The sequence below is a fragment of the Schistocerca gregaria genome, chromosome 8 (assembly GCF_023897955.1).
Source record: "Schistocerca gregaria isolate iqSchGreg1 chromosome 8, iqSchGreg1.2, whole genome shotgun sequence".
Lineage (NCBI taxonomy): Eukaryota > Metazoa > Arthropoda > Insecta > Orthoptera > Acrididae > Schistocerca > Schistocerca gregaria.
In genome coordinates this window covers 194747997-194766328 of record NC_064927.1, presented here as the reverse complement: position 1 = coordinate 194766328, position 18332 = coordinate 194747997, and the positions used below count along the sequence as shown (strand labels likewise).

General features: G+C 39.3%; 1 protein-coding gene across 2 annotated transcripts in view; it reads left to right on the top strand.

Annotated features, from left to right (window-relative positions):
* Nucleotides 1-2523: 2523 nt before the first annotated feature.
* LOC126284529 (translation initiation factor eIF-2B subunit gamma) overlaps nucleotides 2524-18332 on the top strand; it is a 49749-nt gene continuing 33940 nt past the window's right edge. Inside the window, exons 1-4 of one of the 2 annotated variants that reach the window (XM_049983524.1) lie at nucleotides 2524-2674; nucleotides 4286-4456; nucleotides 6286-6440; nucleotides 9956-10118. In XM_049983524.1, the coding sequence (XP_049839481.1) occupies nucleotides 4300-4456; nucleotides 6286-6440; nucleotides 9956-10118 (475 nt within the window). In that variant the 5' untranslated portion in view covers nucleotides 2524-2674; nucleotides 4286-4299. Of the gene's footprint in view, nucleotides 2772-4285; nucleotides 4457-6285; nucleotides 6441-9955; nucleotides 10119-18332 lie in introns of both variants that reach the window. The other variant, XM_049983527.1, reaches the window with a different exon arrangement.

Sequence of the window (18332 nt, the reverse complement as noted above, 5' to 3'; positions counted from 1 at the left end):
GGCCGAAATTAGGATTGCTTTGAAAATGCTAAAGAATGCAAAGCCTCCAGGACCAGATAACATAGAACCAGAGCTCCTAAAAGCTGATATGGAAAGTACTATTAAAATGCTCCATCCCTTCCTGAAGCATTGGCTTGAAGAGAAATCTCCAAAGGAGTGAGGATTGGAAAAATGGTTTGGTGGTAAAGCTCCCAAAAAAGGGAAATTTTGTCAGACTGTAACAACTGCCGTGATATTACGTTGTTGTCAGTGACTAGTAAGGTCCTCGCCAGTATTCTTTAAACAGAATTAAAAAGTCTCTTGAAAATCGGCAGGTTTTAGGGCACAATGCGGTTGTGTTACCTTATTAACACTCTTAGGATCATTTTAGAGCGAAGCAAAGAATTCCAAGCAACCCTGTACCTGGCATACATTGATTTTAAAAAGGGCTTCGATTCTGCGGAACATAAAGTGATCTGGCAGGTATTGTGGAAGTATGGTAAACCACAGCAAATCTTAAACATCATAAAAGATCTATATGATGACTACAAATGTTGCGTACTCCTCAAGGGAACTATGACAGAGCCCATAAAAGTAACAACTGAAGTCTGGCAGGGTTGCATTTATCACCAACACGTTTTATACTTGTTCTACACTCAGTTATGAGAAGAGTCACAGCAGACAGGAGACAAGGAATTCAATGGGGGATCCATGAACGCCTGGAGGATTTAGATTTTGCAGAGGACCTAGTTTTATTAGCTCAAAGGCTGACTGATATGCAAGCTAAAATAAACTTGCTGAAAGAAGAATCAGAGACACCTGACCTCAAGATAAATTTAGGCAAACAAAGGCAATGAGAGTAAATTCAGGGAACATGGAGCTGCCACTAATACACTATTAATAGGGGAGCAGCAGGTGGAGACTGTCAACTCATTCCTGTATCTGGGTAGTATAGTGATGGAAGATGTTGGAGCTGGAGATGACGTGATAAACCGCATTAAAAAGGTAAATGCTACCTTCATACAATTGTATCCAACATGGAAAAATTGAAATATCAGGTAAAAAATAAAATCCGTATTTTTAATAAAAATGTGAAGGCTGTCCTTCTGTACACGAGTGAAAGCTGGAAAACGGATAAAAAGATAACATCCCAGTTATAAAGTTTCATAAATAGATGTCATTAATGTATCATGAATATTTAGTGGCCAGAAAAAATATGTAATGAGTAGCTCTGGCTAATAACAAACCAGGTACCTATAGAATACCAGATACGAGTGAGAAAGTGGGGGTGGTTGGGGCACACATTGAGAATACCAGAGGGAGCCATCGATAAAAAAAAAAAAAAGCATTTGAATGTAATCCCCAGGGAGCACGGAAGAGAGGAGGACCCAGGGGCATATGGGAGAGGACATGAGTTTGAAACATTGACCTCGTGAACGCGACTTGCAATGTGCTAATGACTACGCCACCTCACTTGGCACAAGTGTTTGAGAGCAACTGCATCCTGCATCAGTAGGAGACTGGAGATAGGGCAGTGATATATATTCACAGATTAAAACTATAGAAGGAACTCCACACTATATGGGCATGAAATTTATAAATGTAACCTGGAACGACAAGTGCGATCCAAATCTAAAAAATACTGAAGAAGACCTAGAAAAATATTTGAAAAATAAGTGTCTTTATAGTGTAGAAAATTTCTTGAATGACGAGTATGTAACATGGCATTATCTTTTAAAAAGTAATAGTATTGTAATTATGGATTCTTTTTTAAATGATAACAATGTAAAATAATACCTACTTATCTGAAGAAGCAACAACATATATTTTGTAGCCTTATATCAAGTCTATTAGTCTGTGTTAAGTTTTAGGATTTGCAAGTCGCCTGTTTCACAGTCTTTGATTGTAGGAGTCATGTTACGTGATAATAACAATTTGATTTGATCTGAGTCACCTAGTGCTCCGCACAGACATCAAAACCGCTGCTCTCCTGAACATATCCTCCGCCGATACGGATGACACATTGTGTAACATAGCAGATCGCAAAAGACCATAGCATAATAGCCCGACGTGTTTTCGCAACTTTAACCTTTCCGTCTGTTAAAGTACGCGTTATTCAAATAGTACATGTATGATATTTCCTACTTCTTTGTTAATATGTATCTTGCTCGAACAGTCCACGTGTATACTGCCGGTTCACAGTGTCCAACGAGCACAATATTTCGGCGATCAGTCGTGTCTCGATCGTCAGGTGCCGATGGAGACATGTCTGATCGCCGAAATATTGTGCCCGTTGCACACTATGAACCGGCAGTACAGTATACCCGTGGACTGTTAGAGCAACAAATACGCCGGGAGAAACTGAAGAATCACAATATGTATGTTAACTGTCACAAATGCTTGAACGCCCAACTTCAAGATATGATCTATAGAAAATTTAAAAATGCTAGACTGTATGAACCAGGAACGATAAAAAAATGAAGTTGAATGGCGCCAGTATCAACTACAGGTTTGTCAAATGACAAAAGGGACTGATAATCGATTATGGAACAAAATATCGATTGTTTGTGCCGGTTTGTTTATATTCGTTTGTAGCAGAAGAGCAGTAGCATATGTTTATGTTTACGTTAAATCTAGGGTTCGTCTTTTGAGGAAAATATCACAGTTTTCTTCATACTGTGGTTGAATTTACGCTGTGAGTTCACGCGAGATTGGGTTGTTTCGATTTTATTGGTGTTTTTGATTTCATGAGCATCTGTTCATTGTTTAATCCGTACAATAACGTGCAGCTGGTGAGAAGATTACGATTAAATATCATCATCTTTTTTTATTGTTTACCAACAATAGTTGGAAAACATACGCAATTAAAATTTACGGAAAGGTTTCAGTGTACAAATACACGTGTGATTGTTCACATTTATGGATACATTAGTTAGTTCACAATTCTTTTTATAAAGACTGTGTACTCTCAGAATTAATGGGCAAATTCTTCAAATTTTCTTTCACTAGAAGTAGAAAGAGTTAAATATAGGAGAACAATACTTTAATGTCATCACCTCCTTGCTTCGAGGCTAACATTGTTCTATGCCAGTGTAGCTTGTATATGTCCAGCTGATTTCTTCTGCTTCATAGACAATTTTTGTGCATTGAATGAGTTGACACGTAGGATAAACCTTTGTGATAGTATGGAAGCTCTTGTTTAGCTACAAAGAATATTACTGATAGAGCAGAGATATAACTGTAGATATTCCATTCTGCATTTGTTGTTCCAGTATTTCCGTATTCATTCATATTTGCCGTAACGCCACAGCTTTGATTACCTACCACCATGCCCTGATAGTAGGTGCAGCCTACCAAGATCCTTCCCGCCCCCTACTACAGTCTCCTAAACATCCAGACCATCCCTATGCCACTCCCAGTCCTGAGCATTTGCCACAGGGATCATATCCCTGAAGGAGATCCTGGTGGTTTGTCAAATCCACCCAACCAACAGTTTCTATTCCAGTTCTCTCACAGGTTCGTTCTACCCCATCAGAGGCCAGGCCATCTGCGAAAGCAGCCATGTCATATACCAGGTCTGCAGCAGTCATTACACAACTTTCTATATTGATATAATCACCAACCAGCTGTCCACCAGAATGGTCAGCCACTGTCAAATTGTGGACAAGAGCAAAGTAGATCTACTGTGGCACAACACGCAGCTGAATGTAATGTGCTTGATGTCAGTGGCTGCTTCACTACCCAATCCATCTGGATTATCCCCTCCACCACCAGCTTTTCTGAACTGTGCAGTTAGGAGTTATACTTAAATACATTCTCTGCTCCTGAAATTGTCCCAGCCTCAACCCACAGTGACCTGCTATCTTCATGCTGTCTACCCAACAGTTTCCATCTCCTGTGTCCTGTCATCTCCTGCCCATTCTGATTTCCCTCCCTCTTTGTGTGCTGCCCTTAGCCAACACACTCACCCATCTCTATAGCCTTTGTTGCTCCTCTCCTTTCTCACAAAATGTCTCTGTTAACCCACCAGTCATACATTTAAACAATACTGTGGTGGATTACCAGAGCTACTTATACTCTATTTAATTAATAAAATGCTTTTCTCTTTTAAAGAAATGATTTGATGACAAGATAGTATATATTGAGTAACAAAACGTTAATGAAATAGTCGCTGCAGTAGCAAGTATGCTTAAAATTTTGGTGTTGGTAGTAGCATCATGTAATTCTGGCAATCTCAATATGTTGCAGTGTCAGGAGACACTTTTTTGTCATGAAAAAATTGAATTATTTTATTACATCTTCTCAGGAAACTAGAACAACATGATACCTCAAGAATTTCAAGTAGTCTTGCTTGCTGGGGGCAAAGGTTCTCGGATGACTGAGCTCACAGCCAGCAAACCAAAATGCCTTTTACCAATTGGCAATCGGCCTATGATCTATTACCCACTGCGCATGCTAGAGAAAGCTGGTTTCAAAGGTAATGTATGTTTTCATACTTTCACGTTGCATGCACACTGCCAAATAACCATGAGGTTGAGGAAAAATCAACATCAGTTATCCATGTGTTATCATTAATCTTTAGATGCTGCAGATACATTTTACTTTGGTTCCCCAAGGTGAAGCTAATTGTCTTTCACGTAATATGTACACCATGCAGACAGTGTTACGTTTTTTTAAGCTGCAGAACACAGTTGATTAAAATTAGTAAACATGTGGTAGATGCATTATTTCATGGTCATCAAACAAGTCTTGGAAATTACCTTCGAAAGGCGAAATTAATAGTAGAGAAAAAAATTGTTCCTGCTTTTGGAACAGTTAGTTTTTATCTCAATGAGGTAACAGGGAAAGGTTGGAGAGTGTTAAAAAGCAGGGACAGGTCACTAAGCTCCCAAGAAAAGAGTCACACCTGTTGTGAAGAAGAGGGGACATAGGAGGCCAAAGATAGTGTATTGGTAATCACTGTACCAGCTTCAGTCTGTAGATGATAAGAACAAATTGAAGAATAAAGATGGATAGAGGAATAGAAATAAATACTGACATAGGAGGGAAAGTAGATAAGACAGGAATTACAAAAACAACTGAATAAATAAATATAAAATAGTAATAATAATAAAAGGAATGAGAGGATTGCATATTGACAGAGGGGTAACTCCAGGAGTGTAGCAGGCTGTGAGGATATGTTGAAAAGCACATTTCCATCATTGGAGTTGAGGGAAACTAGTATTGGTAGGGAGCATCCAAACAGTCCATGTGGTATAGGAGGCATAGAGGTGTTTTGACTCATGCTGCATAGAATTAACAACAATTGGGTACTGGATGTCTATAAAACAAATTTATTTCCGTGTCCATTCATGTGCTTAATCGGTTTGTAGGTGGTCATTCTTGTAAAGTGCTGTGCAGTGAACACATGTTAATTGTCAAACAATGTGAATAGTTTGCAATACTTTTTATATTGTAGTATTTACCAATGGTGAGACTGAAGTAAGTGTTTGTGGGTGGGTCCATGAGGCAGGTTATGCACTGGAACAAATTGCAAGGGTGAGAACCTAGGGATTGGGATAATAGACTGAGAATTTCATAGGGTTTGAAGAGGATGATATAGAGGTTAGGAAGGCTACAGTGAGTGGTGTGTGGAGAATATAGAAGAGAGAGGATCTTATTTTCAGAGCATTATAAGTCATTGCCACAGTATAGTAATATATTGAGACATTTAAGGTCTGGGTAGTACTGTGTGACCAATGGGGAATGGTGCTTCTGACTTTTTTGAAAGTGGAACTATGTTCCTGAGAGAATGAGAAGAGGTTGTTTCCCTGGAGATCTGGATATAGTCAAGATGTATGGTCTAACTTTATGAAAAGAAAACATGGTAAATGTAGCTGCTAAGTGGTTTGGTGGTGGAGCATTTGTGTTTGCTTTGGTGCATATGCTTAGGAAAGGAAGTGTTTGATGTGAAAGGCGTCATAGCTGTCAGAGTGGAGAGTTGTTTATAGGTTGGCTATATATGAAATGACTGAAAGTGGTCATAGAAATGGAGCTGATGATAAGAGGGTTTTAACAAAAGTCAGATTCCTCAGCATTTCATTCACCTGAAGGTTGGTATGAACTGTAAAACAACACCCATCTACGTACTTCATATGTATAAATCATTACGAAACACAAATGTTTACTGCACATTTAATGTCCTAATAAGTGGTTATGTAGAGTTTTGGTGAAGTGGTAGGTTCTGCCAATATTCAATATTATTGTTATTTATTTTTCATTCTTGACTTAACATTGTATTGTAGCTGATCTGTCGGAATTTTTCAGAGGTTATTATTGTGGTGCTAGAAACTGTGCGCCAGGAAGTTCAGACAGCAGTAGATCAGTGCGGTTTGAAGGTCCACCTTGATTGGGTGGGAATACCAGCTAATGAAGACTGGGGCACTGCTGAATCTTTGCGACATGTTAGTGAGAAGGTGAAGGTAAGCCACATTGCAGTAAAGTAAAAATTTAGATTTGCTACAGTTCTATTTCTCCAGTTTCAGTGTCATGAAGCTGGTGGCACAGTGATGAGACATTTGACTTGCCAGGATGGCACTTCAGATCCCCATCCAACCATACGAATTTTCCGTACTTTCCCAAAATTGCTTAATGCAAATGTCAGGATGATCTCAGCTGATTTCCATCCCCACCGTTCCCCAATCTGAGCTAGTGCTCCATCTCTAATGATCTTATCATTGACAGGTTGTTAAATTGTAATCCTCCTTTTTTTCCAGCCAGAAACTGCAACTTTATTATTTTTGTGGCGTATCAAACATATATTGATCAACCAAAATGTTATGATCACTGCCCACCATGAGATTGAATGCCACAGGGTGGTGTTGCAGTCACATGACACATTAAGGTCATATCGAGATCCGCCCTCATCCTGGCGAATGGCTGCTCAAAACGTACATTGTGCTGCACATTCGGGCCAGTGGGAGCAGTATTGTGCTGTGGTGGCATCTTCTTGCAGGATAACTGTCCATGCTGCAATACCAGAACCATGCTACAATGATTTGAGGACCATGTTTGTGAACTGAAGTTAATGTTTTTGCTTGCCAAATCTGCGTGGTCTAAACCCAGTGGAACACACGCAGGATGCCAATTGCATGACCTGAGTGTTAACATCTGGTTTCACATACCTCAGGAAACGTACCAAGGATTGGTTGAAACCATGCCAGGCAGATTCTCTGCTGTATTGCTTTCCAAAATGGTAATCAACTTGCCATTACACAAGTCATTTTATTTGGCTGATCTGTATATGTAATTGTGCCAAAGTAATATTTCTTGAGAAAGAATAACCAAGTATGATCTCAAACCTGGTGAAAGCAAAAAGGTAAATGGAAAAGAAAATAAAGCCTTTTGTGATAGGAAAGTGGGGTACACATACAACACCCAGTTTGAACACTTGTCTTAGTAATCCATTTACCACCATTACACTAATCCTGTCATTTGCCATGCTTGTCCAGAGGGAAGGCAACTTGTGAAAAAATGCATCTCATTTATCAACTGCTATGCATCTATATCTACATTGTTACACTGTAATTCACACTTAAGTGCCTGGCAGAGGGTTCATTGAACCATTTCATACTACTTCTCTACCATTCCACTCTTGAATGGCGCGTGGGAAAAAGGAAAACCTAAATCTTTCCTTCGAGCTCTGATTTCTCTCATTTTATTATCATGATCATATCTCCCTACGTAGGTGGGTGTCAACAAAATATTTTCGCATTAGGAAGAGAAAGTTGGTGATTCAAATTTTGTAAATAGATCTTACTGCAAAGAAAACCACCTTTGTTTCAGTGACTGCCACCCCAACTCGCGTATCATATCAGTGACACTCACACACCTATTGCACGATAACACAAAACGAGCTTCCCTTCTTTGCACTTTTTCGATGCCTCCATCGGCCCTACATGGTAAGGATCCCATATCGAGCAGCAATATTCCAGCAGAGGACGGATAAGTGTAATGTAGGCTGTCTCTTTAGTGGGTTTGTTGCATCTTGTAAGTGTTCTGCCAACAAAACACAATTTTTGTTTCGCCTTCCCCACAATATTATCTACATGGCCTTTCCGGTTTAAGTTTCTTGTAATTGTAATTCCAAGGTATTTAGTCAAATTGACAGCCCTTAGATTTGTGCGATTTATCGTATACCCAAAATTTATCAGATATCTTTTAGTACCTATGTGGATGACCTCACACTTTTCTTTATTTAGTGCCAATTGCCACTTTTCACATCATACAGAAATTCTCTCTAGATCATTTTATAATTGGAATTGATTGTCTGATGATTTTACTAGACAGTAAAATTACAGCATCATCTGTAAACAATCTATGGGGGCTGCTCAGATTATCACCTATATCATTTATGTAAATCAGAAACAGCAGAGGGCTAGTGACACTACCTTGCGGAATGCCAGATATCACGTCTGTTCTACTCAATGATTTACTGTCTATCACTATGAACTGTGACCTCTCTGAGAGGAAATCACGAATCCAATCACACAACTGAGACGATACTCCATATGCACGCAATTTGATTAATAGTCGCTCATGAGGGTCAGTATCAAAAGTCTCCTGGAAATCTAATAATTTGGAATCAATCTGAGATCCTTTGTTGACAACACTCATTACACAAAAACAATATTTTCTGCATCCGTGTTGGTTATGTATCAATAAGTCATTTTCTTCAAGATGATTCATAATGTTCGAGTACAGTATATGCTCCCAATCCTGATGCAAATTGAGGCCAGTGATATGGGTCTGTAATTCAGTGGGTTACTCCTATTTCCGTTCTTGAATATTAGTGTGACCTGTGCTACCTTCCATTCTTTAGGAACAGACTTTCCGTCAAGTGAGGGGTTGTATATGATTGCAGCCACTGTGCTCCATTGTATGTGAGCATGATGATTATCAAAACTGGTCACATGGTTTAAATGTTGTTATCACACTGTACCAGTGCCTCTGTCCACTGTCTAGCACCTGTTTACAAAGCAGGGTGCACAACTCAGTGAAACATGCTGAAACTGCTTCAAAGAGTGTTTCATCTATGTTGTAGCACTGCTTCCCCTCACCCCACCCCATTTTCTTGTCCAGCTCACAACCACAGTGCAGGAAGGAACTGAGCCATCAACACATCCAAAAGTAGACCCTGTCCACATACTAAGTGAGGTAGCACAGTATTTAGGAATAAGACTCGCACTTGTGATGAGCAGCATTAAAATCCCCATCAAATTTTATGATACCTGTAGCTCTGTAAATCAAGGAAGGCAATTGTTGAGATTGTTTCTTTGAAAATGACCTTGTCAATTTCCTTCGGTATCCTTGTCTAACAATCTGAAGTTGTTCTCCATCTGTATTGACCTTGTCATCGATGGAGCATTGCACGCTGATCTTTTTCCTTCCTATCTTGTCATCTGTGCCTGCCACATTTTCATTCCTCTCATATTTTATTTGACTTTATTTTTATTCTTGCCTTGCCACGTACTTAAAATTTTGATAACAAAATTGGGCAGAAGGGGGTGAGAGTACAATTCTGAAAACCCATCTCATTCTGTGAAGAAGTGCTGAAAACAAAGCATTTTGAAAGATATCATAAAAATGGAAAAATTTACTCTGTGCTCTGCAGTAAATTGCTTGTGGGTATGTCTTTCAAGCATAACTTTGAGAGCAGCATCTGTAATATCGTTGATATCTATGAATACATAAATTAATATACATCATTTTTTGTTTGTCAGCTGCTTTGAGAAAAGTTTAATGTGTTTAATTTCTTGGTTTAAAAATCCTGTGAGTGACTATTTGTTCTACACACTTCAATTACAGCAGAAATTCAACTACTTGAGTATAATAAAAGAAAATATTCCATAAAAAATACAAGAATTGTTATTTTCATTCATATCCAAATACAAGTAAGCTGCTTCATTTTTAATCTGTTCTCATTTTCTTGTTGCAGTCAGACATCATTGTCATGAGCTCTGATCTGGTCACAGACTTCAACATTGAGAATGTGCTGGATGTTTTTAGAAAACATCAGGCTTCTATTGCCAGTGTCTTTTTCCAGTCACCTCCCGATGTTGGAGCACTACAGACCGGTCCGAAACAGAAATACAGGCCAGGTATATGACACTTGTATCTATAACAGCAAGGCACTGAAGGAGCCTTTCCACTCTTTTGGAGTCCCTGGAATGAATGTCAGTCATTAAGCAATGTGATGTGGTATAATAGAGTAATATTAAAGAAAAAAGTGATCTAGCAGCTTGCTTTTATGTATAAGGAGTCATGTAGTTTCCACACTTCTCCTTTGTGCATATTTAAAGGTTATGCACCTCACAAGATTGTGATGCATATGCAGGTATCTCAAGCATAGAGAAAAGTTTATAATCGAAAAGTTTTATATGTTGGCTTGTGAGAGAACTGATACTTTTGCTCGTCCTGTCTGGTGGCACATGGCCAATTAGAGATACAACTCTTTTGAGTGTTATCACAATGAAGTTAAATCTTTGGACAAAATGGGTAAGGCAGCAGGTTCTTCATTTGTTATAATTAATATAAACATTTATTTCCAGCTTCATATAATTGCTGTCCCAGATAAGACCTGCTTTAATTATAAAATGTTATTTCTGTAATTATTACCAATGCCCATGAATTCTTTTAATAATTTACATCTTTGAAGTGAAGGGATTGTAATGAAATGTGTGCACATTGTTTTATATTATAACACATTTTTATTTTTAATACTCAGAATAAACACATACCTTTTTCTAAGCTGAGAATACTCTACAAACAACTAAAAATGAGTGGTATTTTGCAATGGTTGTTTTAACAGTGCATGCAAAGAGTTCATTAGATTTTGTAAATAAACCTGATGACCTTGCACCATTATCTGAAATATCTGCAGCGTTCTTACACCATCAGCTTTACAGCAGTTGATGTCATTAGGCTCACCTGAAAATGTGCTAGGGGAAGAATGTGTTACAATCTTTGTTTCCTACATCTACATAATGCTCTGAAAGCCACCATACAGTGCATGATAGAGGGTAGCCTGCACTGCTGTTAGTCATTCTCTTTCCAGCTCCATTTGCAAATGGAGTGAGGAAAAACAACATGTCAGTATGCTTATAATTTCTCTTATTTTGTCTTCACGGTGACAGTCTGACACAAGTGCCAGTTGTCTAGATTTACTCAGTAGTGTTTCAAGAAAAGAACATCTTCTTCCCTTCAGGGATTCCCACTGGAGTCCACAGGTCAATCCATTAAACTCGCGTGTTCATTGAACCTGCCAGTAACAAATCTAGCAACATGCTTCTGAAGTGCTTCAATATCTTCCTTTAATTGGATCTGGTAGTGATTGCGAACACTCAAGCAGTGCCCAAGAATGGGTTGTGTGAGTGTTCTGTACACAGTCTCCTTTGTAGATTCACTAATTTTTTCTTGAATTCTCCCAAAAGTCCACCATTTGCTTTCCCTGCAACTGACTTTCATGTGCACACACTCTTTCAGCATTATGTCTGTATGTTTAATTGATGTGATTGTGTCAAGAAACATGGCACTAATACTGGATTCGAGCATTACAAGATTATTTTTCCTACTCATTTCATTACCTTACATTTTTTCACATTTAGGGCAAGCTGCAATTCATCACAAAAAACAGAAATTCTATCCAAGTCATCCTGTATCCTCCTACAGTGACTCTAAGACTACACTTCCCTAAACACTACAGCATCATTGAAAAATACTCGCAGAAGACTGCTCACCCCATCAGTTGGATCATTTATGTTTGTATTTCCCTGTGGCACTCCTGAACATACCTTTGTCTCCATTTAACATGTGCTCTCCAAGACAATGTACTGAGTTCTATTAATGAAAAATTTTTTGAGACCTCACATATTTGAGAACCTGTTCCAGATATTTGGACCTTTGTTAACATTCAGCAGAGTGTCACTATGTTGAATACATTTTGGAAATATAGGGATACGGAATCTGCCTGTTGTCCTCCATTCATGGTTCATAGGATATCGCTTGAGAAAAGAGTAAGCTGGATTTTGGGGGAGCGATGCTTTCTAAGTACTTGTTGATGTGTGGATAGAAGCTTTTCCCTTTCAAGAAAATTTATTATATTCAAATTCATGATATGCTAAAGGATTCTGCAGAAAATAAAGATTAAGAATTTTAGTCTGTAATTTTTCTGGTCTGATCGTTTGCCGTGCGCTTTCTTTCATCTCTGCAGGCCTTCCCAATGAGCAAGGGGGGGAAAACTCTTATAAAATCTATCATTCAGCAATTGCTTCAGTATGTGCTTTTATAGAAGGCAAATGAGACAGTGTATTTTGGCTTCAGTTTGTAATAACTCTTGCGATACAGACACCATAATAATACAGAGTGTCCCACTCAAACTTCTCTGATTTCAAAGACTCAGGAGAAAAGCCACACCAAATATGCCAATGAAAAATGTTCCACATCATAGAGCATCTCAAAGAATTTATATTCCCGCATCAGAAGTCCCAAGCATCGTCGCCAGAGTGCAGTATGGTCGCATGAAGTGAAAATAGTGACTCCATAGCAGCGCGAGCAAGCAGTAGTGTGGTTTGCAGAAACAAAATCACCGATTACTGTTCAAAGAAATTATCATCATGTGTATGAATGTGATCCAGCTGACGTGAACACAATTAAGGAATGGTATAGGAAATTTGTGGCAGCAGAAAGTGTTCTGAAACATTCTGGCTGTGCATGTGGAGGACACCAGACAAACGTTTCTCAGACGCCCACGTAAGTCAATTCGTCAGGCATCTAGGCAACTTGATGTTCCTCGATCAACATTGCATTGTGTAGTCCACCAGCGTCTTCGTATGTGTGCTTATAAAGTGCAAATTCTGAAACATCTGACGCCGAACGACAAACCGTGCTGATAACAATTTGCTGCAGATATGCTGCAGCGTATTGATATGGACGCCAGATTCCTGGAAATATGTTTATTCTCAGATGAGGCAACCTTTCATCTATCAGGAAGGGTTAATAGGCATAACGTTTGGATTTGGGGTTCGCAAAATCCGCATATTGTCATTGAACATGTTCGTGATAGCCCTAAACTAAACGTCTGGTGCAGGCTAATGCACAACAGGATTGTTGAATGTTTCAGAACACTTCCTGTTGCCAGAAACTCCCTATAGCATTTCTTAATTGTTTTCACATCAAGTGGATCACATTCATACACTAAATGATAATTTCTTTGCACAGTAATCGGCATTTATGTTTCTGCGAACCACACTACCGCTTGTGCGTGCTGCTGTGGAGTCACCTTTTTCACTTCATGTGACCATGTTGCACTCTGACGACGATGCTTGGCACTTCTGACATGGGAATATAAATTCTTTGAGATGCTCTACGATGTGGTGCATTTTTCATTGTCTTATCTACTGTGGTTGTTTTTTTTTCCCCCTGTGTCTTTGAAATCAGGTGGGTTTGAGTGGGACACCATGTATTATCGGGACAGAACATCCTGCCATGTTCTTAAACATTAACAGTGACATTGTACTCTGGTATTTTGTTTAACAGTACAGAATTTGTATAATGTCATGCATTGTATAAGTTTACTGATGATGTTTGTGTCCAGAAGGAATTGTTTCAGACTTGATAGGGATATCTTTTGTTAATCTTTCATTACGCTGCTCTGCAGTGGAGATAATGAGATAATGGATGGGTGACCTCTATGTTTTTTATTTCTGTACTGGAATAGGCCATGACAAGGAGTGCTGGTGTGTAGGGAAAAGAGATCCAAAGTCATTGAATAGTGTCATATAGGACAGTTTGCGGTTTGTGTACGTTACTTGCTAGAAAACTGAGACAGTTTTTCAACATTTTTTTCTGTGGAGGTAGAAAGTAGGTGAGAGAAAGAAAGATGGATAGATAAAGAGAGAGAGAGAGAGAGAGAGAGAGAGAGAGAGAGAGAGAGGAAGAAGGGAATGAAACTTCCCCTTCATAGTTGTGCTATCTAAACATGAAGAAGATGCCAACTAAATCGCTCTCTGTATCGGAAAACTACACACTTTGACACATATCAAAATGAAAGCTGTATGTTCATGTCACACCAATGATTGCGTTGGAAACCATAGAAAGCTAAGATAACAACATAACCATGAAGATTTTATCCACTAGATCAATCGATCAATCAAGAAAAATTAGACACTCATTTAACATGCTTTAGAATTTCATAATATTTTCTTGGCTAGTAGCTCTCCACTAGATGACTACTTGCTGTTTCACTCAGGTGCGCGCTGGAAAAATTTATTAATGGAATTTGCAGAACTCTCAGTACACATACTTGCTTCAGTAATGATGTATGTGTTATGCTGACAAAATTATTAATGAAGTAACAAAGCTTTGAACCTTCACGGAAAATTTAGTCTATACGGATCTAAGAAGGAAGAGGTATGGCAAAGTGTTTGTACTTTTAGGAAAAACAGTAAAGATAAGAAGTGACAAATTACTCAAACCTGCATATAAAAGAGTTGTTTGACCAAAGAAATGAAGAGAGGCAACCACATTCATACAGCTGAGACATTTTGTAGTGGGTAAGCACATGAGCCAGAAATTAGATGTTAGCGCATACACACTACTGCATTCTCCTGGCATTGCACCCAGAATGAGATGAAACTTTTACTTAGATGTATGGAGGGGAAAAATATAGGAATACTATGCCAGAGAAAGCTCATCCAAATTATGAGCTGAGGTAATTGTGTGTGATTCATAGAGACTGAAAAAAAGGCAGATTTTATTTTTTGTTTCGTTTTTGTGTAAAGTTCTTTAAACTGATGTCCACATTTATTTATTTGTCTGTCTGCTGTTTTCTTTTAATTTGCTGTTTTGATTTTAAAATAGGCTGCATGTTACACGTAATATCGTGTATATGAATACAAAGCATCATACATTAACATAAAATTCAAAATGTGTTTGTGTATCTCAGCATTATATTGTTTGGGTAGGTCAATGAAATCTGTAAGAGGGAAGAGGAAATGGCAGAGAGGGATTAGCAGTTACATGGTAAGAGGGAATAAAAAGATCTACAGATTTGTCTGTGGCCACATGGCTTGTAAGAACAGTATGAACTCAAAAACCACTGACAACATTTCTGAAAATGTTGTCCCCTGCAGGTCCAGGGATTAGAATAGGCCTGAGGTATTATTGCCTGTCGTAAGAGGCAACTAAAAGGAGTCTCAAATGTTTCGGCCTTCTGTGATGGTCCCTGTAGGGTTTGACCTCCATTCTCCAGAATTTTTCTGAAGGGTGAGCCACTTGGGTAAGGGCGTCTTACATGGTGCATCATGTCCATTGTGCAGTGAGATCTTTAGCATACTTTATCGTCTTGAATTTGTAGTTCCACTCATTCTCCAGCTGTTCGGCAAATAATCCTTCCTGGGTGCAATTTCCTCCATCCACTGTGTAGTGTCATTTTCTATGACGACAATGATCATGGACTTCTTTGCACCTCATATCCAGCACAGTAGCCACCTCATATCCAGCACGGTAGCCAGTCCGTTGTGGTGGGGCCGCCATGTACCCTACGAACCCATGTATGCCAAGAAGTAGATGCACATCTACCTGGGGCATCGAGACTCCCAGCAGTGGCTACCCTGCCAGGTGGCCTTTGCTGAGGTTGGATGGCACCCGTAGGGAGAGGCCCTGGTCAGAATGGGTTGCATAGGACAGATGACATGCCATTAAGTGAACGATGTCATCTCTTGCTGGTGGTCAAACACCAGCAGCCTCAAGCGTTCCGAGGTCTCAATTTAGTGCAAAGAAGTATGATCCCAAATTGTTCCCCTTCCTGGCCACGCCTTGGGAGGAATGCCAGGCTAAAGGTAAAAGCAAAACTTGTTTACCCCAGTACCTCGTATGTACAAGAGCCGATGGGAAACCTTTCATGTTGACAAAGCCTCAGTTTTTAGAGGATAAGTCTGGGGAGGTGGAGCGATTGTCCAAAATGCGATCTGGGTCAGTCTTGATAAAAACAGCACCCTCTGCCCAGTCATGGGCAGAAGAGCTGGGGGATGTTTCTGTTTCCATCACAGCCCATAAGAGCTCAAATATGCTCCAGGGTATTATATTTCACAGGGACCTTTTTTTGCAGTCAGGTGACTACCTTCACGCCAGCCTATAGCGAGAGGGGTATTATATTTCACAGGGACCTTCTTTTGCAGTCAGATGACTACCTGTGTGCCAGCTTAGAGCGAAGAGATGTTAATTTCGTCTGGCGCGTCCATAGGAGTTTGAAGGATAACCGTATGCCCACTGGGTGCCTTCATCTTGGCCTTTAAGGGTGATACATTACCCGGTCATGCAGCTTTACTGTATGGTTAAATGATTATGGCGACCTCTTGGGTAAAATATTCTGGAGGTAAAATAGTCCCCCATTCGGATCTCTGGGCGGGAACTACTCAAGAGGACGTCGTTATCAGGAGAAAGAAAAATGGCGTTCCACAGATCGGAGCGTGGAATGTCAGATCCCGTAATAGGGCAGGGAGGTTAGAAAATTTAAAAAGTGAAATGGATAGGTTAAAGTTAGATATACTGGGAATTAGTGAAGTTCGGTGGCAGGAGGAACAAGACTTCTGGTCAGGTGAATACAGGGTCATTAATACAAAATCAAATAAGGGTAATGCAGGAGTAGGTATAATAATAAATAGCAAAATAGGAATGCAGGTAAGCTACTACAAACAGCTTAGTGAACATATTATAGTGACCAAGATAGACACGAATTCCACACCTACTACAGTAGTACAAGTTCCTATGCCAACTAGCTCTGCAGATGACGAAGAAATTGAAGAAATGTATGATGAGATAAAAGAAATTATTCAGGTAGTGAAGGGAGATGAAAATTTAATAGTCACGGGTGACTGGAATTCGACAGTAGGAAAATGGAGAGAAGGAAACATAGTAGGTGAATATGGATTGGGGCTAAGAAATGAAAGAGGAAGCTGCCTGGTAGAATTTTGCACAGAGCATAACTTAATCATAGCTAACTCTTGGTTCAAGAATCGTAAAAGAAGGTTGTACACATGGAAGAATCCTGGAGATACTAAAAGGTATCAGATAGATTATATAATGGTAAGACAGAGATTTAGGAACCAGGTTTTAAATTGTAAGACATTTCCAGCGGCAGATGTGGACTCTGACCACAATCTATTGGTTATGAACTGCAGATTACAACTGAAGAAACTTCAAAAAAGGTGGGAATCTAAGGAGATGGACCTGGATAAACTGAAAGACCAGAGGTTGTACAGAGTTTCAGGGAGAGCATAAGGGAACCATTGACAGGAATGGGGGAAAGAAATATAGTAGAAGAAGAATGGGTAGCTTTGAGGGATGAAGTAGTGAAGGCAGCAAGGGATCAAGTAGGTAAAAAGATGAGGGCTAGTAGAAATCCTTGGGTAACAGAAGATATATTGAATTTAATTGATGAAAGGAGAAAATATAAAAATACAGTAAATGAAGCAGGCAAAAAGGAATACAAACATCTCAAAAATGAGATCGACAGGAAGTGCAAAATGGCTAAGCAGGCATGGCTAGAGGATAAATGTAAGGATGTAGAGGCTTATCTCACTAGGGGTAAGATAGATACTGCCTACAGGAAAATTAAAGAGACCTTTGGAGAAAAGAGAGCCACTTGTATGAATATCAAGAGCTCAGATGGAAACCCAGTTCTAAGCAAAGAAGGGAAATCAGAAAGATGGAAGGAGTATATAGAGGGTCTATACATGGGCAATGTACTCGTAGACAATATTATGGAAATGGAAGAGGATGTAGATGAAGATGAAATGGGAGATACGATACTGCGTGAAGAGTTTGACAGAGCACTGAAAGACCTGAGTCGAAACAAGGCCCCGGGAGTAGACAACATTCCATTAGAACTACTGACGGCGTTGGGAGAGCCAGTCCTGACAAAACTCTACCATCTGGTGAGCAAGATGTATGAGGCAGGCGAAATACCCTCAGACTTCAAGAAGAATATATTAATTCCAATCCCAAAGAAAGCAGGTGTTGACAGATGTGAAAATTACCGAACTTATCAGTTTAATAAGTTACAGCTGCAAAATATTAACACGAATTATTTACAGACAAATGGAAAACTCGAGAAGCCGACCTCGGGGAGATCAGTTTGGATTCCGTAGAAATGTTGGAACACATGAGGCAATACTGACCTTACGACTTATCTTAGAAGACAGATTAAGGAAAGGCAAACCTATGTTTCTAGCATTTGTAGACTTAGAGAAAGCTTTTGACAATGTTGACTGGAATACTCTCTTTCAAATTCTAAAGGTGGCAGGGGTAAAATA